A 16,303-nucleotide genomic window follows, 5' to 3' on the forward strand; every position below is an offset into this window, starting at 1 on the left:
AAAATGTAAATCTAAAAAATTAAATGCAAGGTAAGGGCATACAGTTTACCAACTTTTAATTGGAATACCTCAATGGAAAATCCCCTTAACTCAAGTTAGTTTAATTAAATTTATTATGATAATCTTCCAACTAAATTATACCCGGATAAAAATAAAGGCAGGTGTGAACCCAGTGTTTATTTTGCTTTAGGAACACTGTTCAACCATAATTTACCCATTTCGTATTAAGTGCACCCACACTTATTGTATATCATTATGTTCAGGGGCAATAGGACTTTCATTTTACATCAAATATATATGAAACATAATTAAATATAAATAATTAAAAAAAAAAAAAAAAAAATGTCTCCCTTTTTATACACTAAAGATCTATAAAAAAAACGTATAGCTGAAAGTAATCCCAGGTGTACTTCACAACCACCTATAAAAAAAAATATACAACCAAACAAAAAGATTGGAAAACACCCAGAATACGTTAAATATGTATAAAATAGGACAACCTGAAGTCAGGTGAAATATCCGTGGATATGTCTGTATGAAAAAAAGAAAGAAAAAAAAAAATCAGACAACTAACCTAGCGTAAAATAGTATGGAATAAGATAATAGTAAGTGAAATATTAGATACACTCACAAACAAACGTGAAATCAGGCTTTTCACCCACTCAGGGGTAGTATGATGAATATGAGCTTGTATGTCTTCCAGTAAGATATATGGAAATAAAGGAAATCGAATATAGTGAAGTTTGTTATAAAATCACATTTATTGGTTGCACTTACACATAGAAGAATTAAAAAAGCATGTCTCCATATAAACATGGAACTCCTGGCTGATGTTGTCAAACATCCACAGTGGAAATCCAGGGGTAATAGACCTTGTGTATTTTGATTTTATTTGTATTTATTGTTGGTTTGGTTTTGCTGCCTCTACACTACTACCCCTGGATTTCCACGTTTATATGGAGACATGCTTTTTTAATTCTTTTATGTGTAAGTGCAACCAATAAATGTGATTTTGTAATTTTATAACAAACTTCACTATATTCGATTTCCTTTATTTCCATGAACTCAGTAGAAAAATTTTTTTTATATATATATATATATATATATATATATATATCTTACCGTGTCTCCTGTAATTGTTCTACACCATCCCAATGGTGGTTCCTATGGAGTTTTTTCCCCAATCGCTAAATACTGCAATCAATTCGTGAAAAAGCAAGTAGCGGTGTGGTTTGGGAGGTCTCCCAGCCATGCTCACTTAAACAGCTTTCTTACTCAAAGTTGCTGACTGGCATGTCTGCTCTTCTCAAAAGCTCTGGGTGAGTCTAGAGCTGAAGCAGGCAGGTGGAAAGGTCCCATCTCTGCTCTGGTATGGTGGATCCACACTCAGTACGCTGTACACTGGTAACCCATTGATAGACACCACCCTGAGGGTCTGGTGCTCCCAGCGTTTCCAGTTACATCTAAATACCAACCCTAACCCTTTGACGCCCATAACAAACAACACTGATCTGGTGAGTGGGAGGGAGGGCTGGATCTGGCAAACATACGAGTTGCCCAGGTCTCAGACTGGACATATGTTCGACAGTAGTGCTCTGGTGGTCAGCTTAAAACACTAACCGAGCTACACCATAATGGAGCTCCAACTGGTCTTGACCAATTACTTTCAACTGAAAACCTACTATGCCTCTATCAAAGGTAGACCCCTCCTACAGAGGGATCTAACACAGTTTAAAGTGAATTGCGCCTCTTGTAAACATATCACCAGGGAGCTCTCTGTCCTAAATGTAAAGCTGATTACATGAGGTGGTAGAGTGCCTCCTTGATTTATCGCTAGGTGGGAAAGGGAGAATGGGGTGATTCACGGAGCAGGATTTAAAAAAAAAAAAAAAAGTATATCCAGATGCATACCTATTCGATTACTAAATTCCAAGAGATTAAACTCCTACCCCAGACTTTATGGACACCACTCCGTAACTACCCCTCCTTTACCTATATGAGTCACTTGTCCCTGTTGGGTCGGTTGGTGGGAAAAAGTCCCACACTCTTTTTTTCCCCCTCTCCTAGCCTACAATGCCTTATGCATTTGCGATACCCACTTTGAAAACACAGTTTCTCTGGTTCAAAAGGTTGGTTACAAGAAACACTAGATGGCAGGTTTTGGTAACTGTTTACATGCCAGTTCAATGTGTTCCATTTGCTTCTTCTAGATGATATGCTTTGCTAACAGTATATGACTAATGTGCACTCATTTGAATGCTCAAGTATTTTGTGTCGTTTCAGCCTTATATTTGTCCATCTCTACTTCTGTCTTGAAAGTAAAACTGAAAACCAAGAGCAAATAAAGATTGCCAACCTTCTGGCTCCTACATTCCAAACAAATTTGTCAAGCCCAGACTTAGAATATAGATATATGATCCAAGTATTATTTCATTAATAATATGCTTTAAAATTTGTTTTCACATTAGCTACCACTTTGGGGGACTGAACGACAACCTAGGCAGTCCCCCTGCAGGCATTTCTGCAGACTGATATCGTGAGCACATGGTCTGGAAAGGTGACACTGACCGCAGGGCGACTGCAATATATTTGTAGCTACAATTTGTGTAAAAAAATAAAAAATATTGATTTAAGTGCCATGGAGAACTTTATAAAATAACAAAACATTTGGTGCCAGCAACATATTTTTACAAGTCTTAGCCATCAGGTTTCTGTCCAGAAATAACTTAAATAAAAGAAAATGTATTTATCAGTTGAATCAGCGAAATCCATCACAACAGATTATATTGGTATTCATACACACAACACAAGTGGCAGTGTTAAATTTCAGGCATTTAAATATCAGTGTGGCAGTTTTAAATAGTGGAGGCCAGATAAAAGAGTTCTTAAAATCTAAATAGACTATAACTTATATAGCGCCAGCAAGTTCCATAGCGCTGTACAATGGGACTATATTGTATACCTACTTTTGGGCAACCCTGGTTATCTCACACATTAAGTCTTGGTTGTTGGATTACAAATAATTTTAATTCAAGAATGGGTCACTGTGAAATCAAAAAATATTTTATATTTTGAGTTTAATGTATGCTCTAGGTACCTGGTAAGCTTTGATGTATATTCAACTAGTAGAAAAATAAAGACACTGACAAGAACATGTTCTGCATTTCGCAGAGATCCCTGCTTAGCGCTTTCCAAGGATTGAAATGGGTTACTTGCTCAGCAAGTACTTGCAATTTCGCCTTCAGAAACTAAAAAAGGTACACCATGGTTTGGATGGGAATTCTCAAGGACTTGAGGGATAAAGTGAACTTCAGAGAATGTGGAAAATCAGTAAAAGCAACACAGAAATGTTCTTTTAAATGCTATAGAGATATACACACACACAAAATAAAAAGGGAACATTTAAACAACACAATGTAACTCCAAGTCAATCACACTTCTGTGAAATCAAACTGTCCACTTAGGAAGCAACACTGAGTGACAATCAATTTCACATGCTGTTGTGCAAATGGGATAGACAACAGGTGGAAATTATAGGCAATTAGCAAGACACCCTCAAAGGAGTGGTTCTGCAGGTGGTGACCACAGACCACTTCTCAGTTCCTATGCTTCTTGACTGATGTTTTGGTCACTTTTGAATGCTGGCGGTGCTTTCACTCTAGTGGTAGCATGAGACGGAGTCTACAACCCACACAAGTGGCTCAGGTAGTGTAGCTCATCCAAGAGGGCACATCAATGAGCTGTGTCCAGAAGGTTTGCTGTGTGTCAGCGTACTGTCCAGAGCATGGAGGCGCTACCAGGAGACAGGCCAGTACATCAGGAGACAGGCCAGTACATCAGGAGACAGGCCAGTACATCAGGAGACAGGCCAGTACATCAGGAGACAGGCCAGTACATCAGGAGACAGGCCAGTACATCAGGAGACAGGCCAGTACATCAGGAGACGTGGAGGAGGCCGTAGGAGGGCAACAACCCAGCAGCAGGACCGCTACCTCCGCCTTTGTGCAAGGAGGAACAGGAGGAGCACTGCCAGAGCCATGCAAAATGACCTCCAGCAGGCCACAAATGTGCATGTGTCTGCTCAAACGGTCAGAAACAGACTCCATGAGGGTGGTATGAGGGCCCGACGTCCACAGGTGGGGGTTGTGCTTACAACCCAACACCGTGCAGGACGTTTGGCATTTGCCAGAGAACGCCAAGATTGGCAAATTCGCCACTGGCGCCCTGTGCTCTTCACAGATGAAAGCAGGTACACACTGAGCACATGTGACAGACGTGACAGAGTCTGGAGACGCCATGGAGAACTTTCTGCTGCCTGCAACATCCTCCAGCATGACCGGTTTGGCAGTGGGTCGGCATTTCTTTGGGGGGGCCACACAGCCCTCTATGTGCTCGCCAGAGGTAGCCTGACTGCCATTTGGTACAGAGATGAGATCCTCAGACCCCTTGTGAGACCATATGCTGGTGCAGTTGGCCCTGGGTTCCTCCTAATGCAAGACAATGCTAGACCTCATGTGGCTGGAGTGTGTCAGCAGTTCCTGCAAGACAAAGGCATTGATGCTATGGACTGGCCCGACCGTTCCCCAGACCTGAATCCAATTGAGTACATCATGTCTCGCTCCATCCACCAACGTCACATTGCACCACAGACTGTCCAGGAGTTGGCAGATGTTTTAGTCTAGGTCTGGGAGGAGATCCCATAGGAGACCACCCGCCACCTCATCAGGAGCATGCACAGGCGTTGTAGGGAGGTCATACAGGCACGTGGAGGCCACACACACTACTGAGCCTCATTTTGTAGGACATTACATCAACGTTGGATCAGCCTGTAGAGTGTTTTTCCACTTTAATTTTGAGTGGGACTCCAAATCCAGACCTCCATGGGTTGAAAAATTTGATTTCCATTTTTGTGTGATTTTGTTGTCAGCACATTCAACTATGTAAAGAACAAAGTATTTCAGAAAAATATTTAAATCATTCAGATCTAGGATGTTTTATTTTTGTGTGCTCTTTATTTATTTTTTTGAGCAGTATATATATATATATATATATATATATATATATATATATATATATATATATATATATATATATATATATATATATATATATATATATATATATATATATATATATATATATATAGTAAGCTTTCAAATTACTATAACAAAAAGTACTTTCACAATCTGAAGAAGTGATACATTACTCTTCAGCTTTAAAAGATACGTTTTTTGGTTTTTAACAACTTGCTGCTCTGTGAAGAAGTCCAGTCATTAAAGGGGAGAAAGAACAAAAAGCCCAAGTATAGTTAATGAATTAGTTTTAGACGGTCTTGCTTGCTGTATAGCGTTAAAGAGCAGGCCTAGATATTTCTGCAGCAATCATGCATTAGCGGAGAGCCTATGCACACCTGGTGTTAAAATCGTAGAGAGAGGGATCCAAGGACAAAGAGTAATTTACCACAACTGCCATTCACTATTAATCACTTTACGAATTAGTCAAGTGTTTAAAGGGGAAGTTACATACCAAATAGGCAGACTTTAGAATCTTAATGTGAGCTATGGATTCACTCTTCGTGTAACAAAATTAATATGGCCAACAACCTGGCAATGTATACATATAGCTCAGTGCTAGCCAAATAACTGTTTAAGAAATCCATGGTAACCTAGAAAAACCTGGTGCTCAGATCAAAATCTGTTTGCCTATCACATCACTATAAAAGAAAGTGACACTCTGGTCTGGAACTCTACCATGCTATAGAATGTGAGCTCTTCTTCAAGGAATGCTGCTCTCTTCGTGGTAGTGATGGACTGAAATTAAACTTTAGCAGGAGAATAGAAGAGATACCTCCTCTCAGTGGTGTTCATTTATTACCACTGTAAGGGGGAGCTTGCTTGTTGTCAGCAATTACAGCTGTCACCTCACACACTAGCAAGACATTATATGCTGGTCTCACATGCCTTTAAAAATGAAGCTGTTGTCTGTTCCATGCGTATGTAGTGTGTGAACGTGTGCAGTGTACTAGTTCATTGTAGCTCTAGCACAGACCTCTAGAACAAAAACAAATAAATAGAATTTTAATATAAGATAGGTGAACATACGTATATGATAAAGTTGTGTGTTGTTGTGCGCTGCCATGTTTACTTGTGTATATATAGTTGTACTGGTGATTAATACATGCATAAGGGTTAAATGTGTGCTTGCACATATAAGGAATGATGATAAACACTAGCATGAAAGTAAGTTTAAACCAGCACATAAAGTGGATGGCATGCATTATGTAAATAATAATATCATAGCATAATAACCCTACATTGTTGTACGTGTGCATATTGAACTATTAAAAAATGTTCAAGCATCACACTCCCCATGTTACAGTTCTGTTGCCAGATTGCGGTAACAAACATGAACATAAAACTGCCACTGGCTCCTCATCGTTTAGTAGACATGTCCCTACTCGCTGTATAGTGACTAGGGAGATTTTATTCTCCCTTAATTACCAATACTAAGTAATCTTTACTTTGTTTTAGTACATTTGGCTGAAAGACCAATTTTGGTCATTCAGCCTTTAAGTAGATGGCTCCTCAATGCTGTGGGAATTAGGGAGCCATCTAGTAAGCGGCTGCAAGACACAGCCATGGCAAGAATTGGATTGGAATTTATTCATTTGAATGAAATTGCGAAACGAACAAAAAGTACAAAATTGTGTCCCAACAAGAATGGTCAAACTATTCTCATTCCGTTAGGACGACATTCAGGAGTTTCGCCAGCGTTTGAACGGAATGAAGCAGCAGGAGGAGAGTTTTGTGGGAAAATGTCTTTGTCCACAAAAAAATGGAGGGGGCATAGCTCCTCCTCTAGGTCAAAGCTGTCTAAGCGTAGGTAAAATACATAAGACAACATAGACCTTACTTTTTTTCTTAAGTTTTAAAGAAAACTAAATCAAAAGGAAGAAAAGAAGAACAGACTCAGAGAAGAAGAGGAAGCGATTAGGTAAAGGTAAGTTCGGCATGACAGTGCCGCTTTAAGGACAATAGCTGAACTGGAAAAAGTTTCAATAATAATAATAATAATAATAATAATAATAATAATAATAATAATACATTCTGGGGATGTTACTTTTGCCCAACATCCAAGGGATGTTATGACCCAATTTAATGGTAATCATTTTATCTACCGGGATTTGAACCTGTGACTCCCTAGTGCATTAGCTCACAACGCTATCTCACCGGCTTCACTTAAAGGACCACTCTAGGCACCCAGACCACTTCAGCTTAATGAAGTGGTCTGGGTGCCAGGTCCAGCTAGCTTTTACCCTTTTTTTTATAAACATAGCAGTTTCAGAGAAACTGCTATGTTTATTCTGAGGGTTAAGCCAGCCTCCAGAGCCTCTAGTGGCTGTCTCACTGACAGCCGCTAGAGGCGCTTGCGTGCTTCTCACTGTGAAAATCACAGTGAGAGCACGCAAGCGTCCATAGGAAAGCATTATGAATGCTTTCCTATGCGACCGGCTGAATGCGAGCGCGGCTCCTGCCGCGCATGCGCATTCAGCCGATGACGTGGCGAGGAAGAAGAGGAGGAGGAGTAGAGCTCCCCACCCGGCGCTGGAGAAAGAGGTAAGTTTAACCCCTTCCTCCCCCCAGAGCCCGGCGGGAGTGGGTCCCTGAGGGTGGGGGCACCCTCAGGGCACTCTAGTGCCAGGAAAACGAGTATGTTTTCCTGGCACTAGAGTGGTCCTTTAATGCATTAAAGTCGAGAAACTACTAAAGTATGATTTTTACAGTAAGGCACTTTCTGCAATGTGCAATAATTGCAAACACTTTAGGGATTTCCAAAATTATTTATATTTTTATTATAAATGTGTGGGTGTGTTTATTTAGTATCTTTAGTGGTCTACAAAATAAGCAAAACTGATTTGTTTTTATTTTTTGTAAACTGTACCTTTTAACCCCTTAAGAACACATGACATGTGTGACATGTCATGATTCCCTTTTATTCCCGAAGTTTGGTCCTTAAGGGGTTAATGTATTATGAAAAAAGTAAACAAAATGTGCCAATTGGATTTCAAATTTGCAGTGCACACAAAGTTCCACTGCATAGTTGCAGGAAGAAAGTATTCCAATTTGTTTCTTTATCATGTAAATATCAACACATTACACAGTAAAGGGACACTCCAGGCACCCAGACCACTTCTGGTCTGGGTGCCAACTCCCACTACCCTTAACCCTGCAACTGTAAATATTGCAGTTTTCATAACTCCTCCTCTAGTGGCTTTCTAGCAACTAGAGGGCACTTCCTGGTTTATAGCACAGATTTGCTATAGCGTCGCTGGACGTCCTCACGCTATGCGAGGACCTCCAGCGTCGCTAAATTCCCCATAGGAAAGCATCTTTCAATGCTTTCCTATGGGAAGGTCTAATGCGCATGCCGCGCATTAGGTCTCCCCCGCCACCGGCCACGCATGCGCAACAGGTCTACCCCGCCGGCAGGGGAGGAGTGTGGGCAGACCCTGAACCAGCGCCGAGGGACATGGGAGGAAGAGGGGACCTGCAGTGCCAGGAAAACCGATTGTTTTCCTGGCACTGGAGAGTCCCTTTAACCCCTTAAGGACCAAACTTCTGGAATAAAAGGGAGCCATGACATGTCACATGTCATGTGTCCTTAAGGGGTTAATAGAACATAACATTGTCAGCTGCTACCTGCCATGCCAGGAATTTAACCCCATAAGTACCAAACTTCTCGAATAAAGGGAATCATGACATGTCACACATGTCATGTGTCCTTAAGGGGTTAACATTTAGTACATTAAGACACGATGAGGTCTCATTGAAGAGATATTTAGCAAGTATTGTAAAATTACTACAATTTAAAAAAGCTGTTTAGAAGCAAGGCTAAATGCAGGCAAAGCAACTTTGAAATGTAGGTTACCAAAAGAGACCACAAACATGCAAGGACAAAAGCAAACTATAAATTGCTAGACTGGTTAACCATTTACCAATAAGTGACTGACTACATTAGAAAGAAACACTCTTCCTTACAAAAAATCCACAATGCCCTTTAAAATAAGCACAGGAGGCAATTTGAATGAATTAAGTTGTTATGGTGCCTGGCATCAGCTTACGATTAGAAGCTAAACCATTCATGAGGGTTTAACCACAGTCTTCTTTCTGAAAAAAGGTTTGAGAAAGAAAATATTTTCTAACAGTTTTGTGAATGGGCAGCTGATAAGATTAGACTCATAGCATGAGCTGACGCTCTTGGCCAATCAGCGGTGTCCCTGTCAGCGGCACTCTGAAGCATCCAGTTTGAAGAATAGCAGCAGAGGACTGGAAAGACGACTTTGGAGTTAAAGTACCACTATAGGCACCCAGACCACTTCAGCTAAATAAAGTGGTCTGGGTGCCAGGTCCCCCAGGTTTTAACACTTCAGATGTTAACATAGCAGACAGCCGCTAGAGGCGCTTACACACTTCTCACTGATCTGGACGTCCATAGGAAACCATTGAGAAATGCTTTCCTATGGACTGTTTGAATGCGCGCGCGGCTCTTGTCGCACAGCACATGCAGCGCGGTCGGCTGAGGGAGGAGAGTTCCCCCGCGCCGAGGGAGCCCGACGCCGGAGAAAGGAAAGTGTTTAACCTCCTTCAGCCTGGCGGGAGTGGGACACAGAGTGGGGGGACCTAAAGACCCTATAGTACCAGGAAAACAAGTTTGTCCTTTAAAATCGTTCATGAACCATTTCATGGAGCCAGAGACCTCTTTGCACCACAACAACTTAATTCCGATTAAGTTGTTATGGTGCCTGGAGGTACCCAAACCACTTCAGCTCATTGAAGCGGTCTGGGTGCAGTGTAAATCATTGCCATTGGCTGAAAGCAGTCATGTAACACTCAGCCAATGAATGGCGACTGGGTCGGTATCTGCAAAGAACGGAAGCGTGTCAGCCAACAAAAAAGGCGCCTCGTAGCCCAGCAGGGACCAGGTAAGAGGCAAAATCGTTACTAAACAGACTGCCCCATTACCAGGGAACCAGGCCAGCATACTTCTGGCATCCTAATCACTACAGCAGACCTTTAACTGAATATTCTATAGATCAGTGGCAGCCAAGAGGCAGTTCTCAAGTGCTGTTTAGTGACCCCTCTGCTGACATCAGAATTTACCATTTTCCGTCAATCCAATGCTTTACCATAGCGAAAGCTTTGGATTGGCTGAAATTGACAAGGAAGCAGGGCCAAACACTAGGTTGGCCAATCAGCATCCCCTCAGATATGCAGTGCATTAATGCAGCTCTATGAGGAAAATTATGTGTCTCCATGCAGCAGTGTCCCTAGGGGGCAATGTAAACACTGCCTTAAGCTGCAGTTCTGGCGTCCCTTTAATTATAAAAAAAAAAAAAAAAATGAATATTTCCCCATCTGCTTGTAAAAGCTTGTCCACCTCACTTTGACAGCAAATTAACCAGAAGTGTTAGCAGGCATAACTATCTATTCTTCTAAACTTTCTTATTACACCACTCTGTAAAAATCAGTGACTGAACAAGTCTCACTTGAGCCTATAGGGACCGGGACCATAACATCTAGAATACACAATCACATCATGGTCCAAGTCTCTTAAAATTACCCATCTTCCCCAATTTGATGTTCAAAGTAACAAAAAAACATTTTCATGGTAATGTCAACAACCTTTATATTTAGAGTTGCAGGTACGCAATATACTTTTTAGTAGTTGCACTAAAGACTAGGATAACTGAACAAAGACCCCAGAAGAATATTTTTGTAAATATATGGATGCTTATTCACACATCTCATAAAACACTCATGAAGACATTTACGAAGACAGGAATTGCCGAGCATTCGAGAAGAACTTCAAAATGTAGTACTAAAAATTGCAGATTCAACTGCGGAAATAGACCAACTATAAAGCTCCAACTCCACTATTTTAGCCTAACAATTGCAGACTCATTCTCAGTTCAATTTATTGAAGAGCCCTGAAAAACACTGAACTGAAATCTTAATAAGCAGGAATGGAATGTTATATATACCCACGCTGAACCAAGCACAACTTCAGCAAATTAGTTGAGGTTCCTGATTCTCTCTTGATAGATATAAAGTATAAGAGACCTGGTTGAGATCTCCTTTAAAAATCAATAAACATTTCCTGATAACTGAAGACAGTTTTTTCAACTTATTTGACCCTATAGAAGAAGCAGTTTTTTTTGTTTGTTTTTATAATGTTTAGCATCTGCTTTTATTTTATTTTTAAACACATAAATGGGAAGTTACACCAAAGTGAAATAGGATTACCATTAAAAAAAAATGCACTTTCATTAATAATATTGCTGTTTTCAGGCACTACCAAAAATAGATCTGGGAAGGCATCTAAAAAATTAATTTCCCACAATCATACAGAGAGATTTTTACATACACATATGCTCTTCCTGGCACCTGTAGAACTTATTTAAGAGAAACAGAAAATCCACAGCTAGCTTAGACTAAATAACTTTTTTTTTTTTTTTTTAAATAAAAAAGTTTTGCATTCCACCTTTGACACTTCCAACTGCAAAACAAATTAAGTTTGTTTAAAACATTTTATGGAAAGAAAAGCTAGCATATTTACAATGAGTGCATGTACCTCAGTCCTATGGCTAAACAGACACCTATGGTGACCATATACATTTGATACGCTTTGTTACTTGCCCAGATGTTTGCATTTCTACTTCTCAATTGGCATGCTTGGTTGAACACAGAGTAGCTGCAACCACAAGTTAACACAGGAGACATAGCTCTTGAATTGTAAAACTTATGATGTAATGAATGACATGACAGAAGTCAGTTTTATAGAGCTGCTGATTTTATCCAGTGTAATTAAAACAACCAAAGTGAATTACTGTACCTATCAAAACATTTCTAGTGACCAACTATGGTGTGACTTCAGTGGCACAATGAACACCCACCTTAATCTGACTGTCACCCCTATATTTTGTTGATGATAGAACCCGAGAACAACTAGTCGAGTATACCATAAGCCAGCATTATTTACCACGTATTTAGGAAGCAGAATTATGATCCTGAAGCTAAGCTAAAGGGATCCAACTGCCATTAGCAGAATTATACAATATGAAAGTTGGACACCAAAGCTTTAAAATCACTGCTCAAATCATGATTGGGTGGGGTGGCAAAAAAATAAAAAATCGTGACTGAATTTGTTTTCCATTACAGTATATCTCTGAAAAACATTTTGACCCTGTAAATTATATACTTCTATATTGTTAATATGTGTTGGTTTCTATTAGTCGTCAAGGCGGAGTCTGTAGTATCCTTTACAAGCTGAATAAAAAGGTAAAGTTAAAGTTCAGTGGTATTCCTGGGAGACAGTAAACCCTTCACCTCATCAAGACCAGGGGTACAATTCACCTCCTTTTATTAGTTTGCAGCCAAGTCTAGTCATTGTCAAGGAAGTAGAGCAGGATATAAAGAAAAGATAAACATGGATGCACACATGACATGGGACAGCTCTAGTATACAATGGATAGCAAGGGCTGGCAAAGCATCATGGGAGTTGTAGTTCTATAAATGCTGGGCAATTTATCTGTTGGCCACCCATGATCTAATCCAGGGGGTAATAAACCTTCAGCACTCCAGATTTGGTGGACTACAACTTCCTTGATGCTTTTTTTTATGGCATAATGAGTGTGCGAGCATTATGGGAGATGTAGTCCACAACGCATTAGGTGAGGTGTAGTCCACAACATCTGGAGAGCAGAAGGCTGCCTAACACCCTGATCCAATAAGCTGTCATTGCAGCAGCTGTGAACTACATTTCCCAGGATGCCCGGCTCGGTGGTCACAGCTGCAGCGTTTAAGGATGGCCACTGCGGGTCTGCTATCACCATGTCACCGCTAGGCATCCCCCCACAGCCTTAATACCCCGGCCTGTGGCGAGCTGGGCCCCCTCCCTGGCCATTACCCCGCCTCACTGGTTATTACCCCCGCCCTCCCATGCCCCCAGCCCCCCAGGCTGTGCCGCTTACCGGGAATGCCCGGATCCTCATCTTGGTGTCCTTCTTCCCGGGGGCTTTGTGGAGGTTCGACATGTCGGCGGCTGCTTGTCGTGTCTCGGCCCCGGGGCCCCTCCTTGTGTCCCCCCTCCTCCTCCTCCCTCTCCTCCCTGGCGGGTTTCGGTGTGAGGAGGCCCCGGGCCCGGCCTGTCAGCGAGCTGGGGGGCTGCTCCGCCTGACCGGTCACCCTCTCGCGTCCTCCGCAGGCTCCGCCGGCTGTGTGTGCAGCGCAGTGCCGGGGGGGCCCGGGGGGGCTGTCTGCTCAGGCACTGACTAAAACTCCTCCGCGATGGCGGACAAACATCCCCCAGAGCTCACAGGGCCGGTGGGTGGAGCACGGCGGGTATCGCGAGACTTCTGACAGCCAGAGCTTCTTTCCTTTTTCCCCTGTCAGAGCTGCCTTCAACAAGCTTTATTGAACGCGCGCTGAAATGGACAAAAAGAGCGTCCCCTTCTGCCGCTGTGACGTCACACCTGCCAAACTGCCCAAGGCTTGCAGTGCTCAGTCCAAGGCTGAGTTCATTGTCTCTCAGTCATTGTCTGGGCACCACACCACAGGGTGATGATTCCTTTACAGTCTGTAGGCCCATTTAGCAAAATAAATGAATGAAGAAATATCAAAATAAATAAATAAATACATTTTTAAAAATAATATATATATATATATATATATATGAAATGTTTTATTCAAATCACTATAGTTATTTATTTTAAAAAAATGCAAATCACTTTTTGAAATTTGATTTTATTACAATTTGATGTTTAGTAAACAAACTATTTAATATACATTTCAGCTTAATGAAGTGGTCTGGGTGCCAGGTCCAGCTAGGTTTAACCCTTTCTTCTAAAAACATAGCAGTTTCAGAGAAACTGCTATGTTTACAATAGGGTTAATCCAGCCTCTAGTGGCTGTCTCATTGACAGCCGCTAGAGGCGCTTACGCGCTTCTCACTGAGATTTTCACAGTGAGAAGACGCCAGCTTCCATAGGAAAGCATTGAGAATGCTTTCCTATGAGACTGGCTGAATGCGCACGCGGCTCCTGCCGCGCATGCGCATTCAGCCGATGACGGCGATATGGAGGAGGAGAGTTCCCCGCCTGGCGCTGGAGAAAGAGGTAAATTTAACCCCTTCCTCCCCCCAGAGCCCGGCGGGAGTGGGTCCCTGAGGGTGGGGGCACCCTCAGGGCACTATAGTGCCAGGAAAACGAGTATGTTTTCTTGGCACTACAGGGAGTGCAGAATTATTAGGCAAATGAGTATTTTGACCACATCATCCTCTTTATGCATGTTGTCTTACTCCAAGCTGTATAGGCTCGAAAGCCTACTACCAATTAAGCATATTAGGTGATGTGCATCTCTGTAATGAGAAGGGGTGTGGTCTAATGACATCAACACCCTATATAAGGTGTGCATAATTATTAGGCAACTTCCTTTCCTTTGGCAAAATGGGTCAAAAGAAGGACTTGACAGGCTCAGAAAAGTAAAAAAAATAGTGAGATATCTTGCAGAGGGATGCAGCACTCTTAAAATTGCAAAGCTTCTGAAGCGTGATCATCGAACAATCAAGCGTTTCATTCAAAATAGTCAACAGGGTCGCAAGAAGCGTGTGGAAAAACCAAGGAGCAAAATAACTGCCCATGAACTGAGAAAAGTCAAGCGTGCAGCTGCCAAGATGCCACTTGCCACCAGTTTGGCCATATTTTCAGAGACATGGCCAAGGTAAGAAAGGCTGAAAGACGACCACCACTGAACAAGACACACAAGCTGAAACGTCAAGACTGGGCCAAGAAATATCTCAAGACTGATTTTTCTAAGGTTTTATGGACTGATGAAATGAGAGTGAGTCTTGATGGGCCCGTGGCTGGATTGGTAAAGGGCAGAGAGCTCCAGTCCGACTCAGACGCCAGCAAGGTGGAGGTGGAGTACTGGTTTGGGCTGGTATCATCAAAGATGAGCTTGTGGGGCCTTTTCAGGTTGAGGATGGAGTCAAGCTCAACTCCCAGTCCTACTGCCAGTTTCTGGAAGACACCTTCTTCAAGCAGTGGTACAGGAAGAAGTCTGCATCCTTCAAGAAAAACATGATTTTCATGCGGGACAATGCTCCATCACACGCGTCCAAGTACTCCACAGCGTGGCTGGCAAGAAAGGGTATAAAAGAAGAAAATCTAATGACATGGCCTCCTTGTTCACCTGATCTGAACCCCATTGAGAACCTGTGGTCCATCATCAAATGTGAGATTTACAAGGAGGAGGGAAAACATTACACCTCTCTGAACAGTGTCTGGGAGGCTGTGGTTGCTTCTGCACGCAATGTTGATGGTGAACAGATCAAAACACTGACAGAATCCATGGATGGCAGGCTTTTGAGTGTCCTTGCAAAGAAAGGTGGCTATATTGGTCACTGATTTGTTTTTGTTTTGTTTTTGAATGTCAGAAATGTATATTTGTTAATGTTGAGATGTTATATTGGTTTCACTGGTAAAAATAAATAATTGAAATGGGTATATATTTGTTTTTTGTTAAGTTGCCTAATAATTATGCACAGTAATAGTCACCTGCACACACAGATATCCCCCTAAAATAGCTCAAACTAAAAACAAACTAAAAACTACTTCCAAAAATATTCAGCTTTGATATTAATGAGTTTTTGGGGTTCATTGAGAACATGGTTGTTGTTCAATAATAAAATTAATCCTCAAAAATACAACTTGCCTAATAATTCTGCACTCCCTGTATAGTGGTCCTTTAACACTATAGAGAATACATATGTAAATGCTGAAGTTCATGCTAAAAGTGTGAGGTTTGAGAAGGAGCCCCTCCTATCTGATTGTGGGTTTTACATGGATGCTGCTGCACTGCAGCAACTGCAATTCATAAGCTGAAGAAGGGAAATCCAGTATCAATCAACACTACTCTGGGGTCCTGCATGTTTGATTTATTAGATTGCTCTACTGTAACAATGGATTTTACATAATGCAGGGCAGGACTTTTCATGCACATCTCATTCTCCATTATTTAAGGTAGAACGTTTCATGTTCTGTCATGCATCATGCAGAATAGCCCAGGAAAATAAGGTGCATCTGGAAATTCTCAGTGTGGTTGATGAAAACAGTTCATGAACACTTATCTGATTACTTCGCTGGATTATGCAACACGTTCTCTCTCTAAATTAGAAGTGTGTAAAAAAACAAAACAAAATGCAAAACATATTTTCCTAGATTTAATATGTTTTTGTCAAATTTCAG

At 41.5% G+C, this 16,303-nt stretch overlaps 1 protein-coding gene across 2 annotated transcripts in view; it reads right to left on the minus strand.

Moving 5' to 3' along the window:
• The window catches only part of CUL3 (cullin 3), a 75,729-nt gene extending 62,324 nt beyond the window's left edge, over positions 1-13,405 (minus strand). For both annotated transcript variants that reach the window (XM_063442463.1, XM_063442462.1), the window contains exon 1: positions 13,031-13,405. In XM_063442463.1, the coding sequence (XP_063298533.1) occupies positions 13,031-13,093 (63 nt within the window). In that variant the 5' untranslated portion in view covers positions 13,094-13,405. The remainder of the gene's footprint in view (positions 1-13,030) is intronic.
• Positions 13,406-16,303: the final 2,898 nt, after the last annotated feature.

The sequence above is a fragment of the Pelobates fuscus genome, chromosome 2, assembly GCF_036172605.1.
Source record: "Pelobates fuscus isolate aPelFus1 chromosome 2, aPelFus1.pri, whole genome shotgun sequence".
In the NCBI taxonomy this organism is placed as follows: domain Eukaryota; kingdom Metazoa; phylum Chordata; class Amphibia; order Anura; family Pelobatidae; genus Pelobates; species Pelobates fuscus.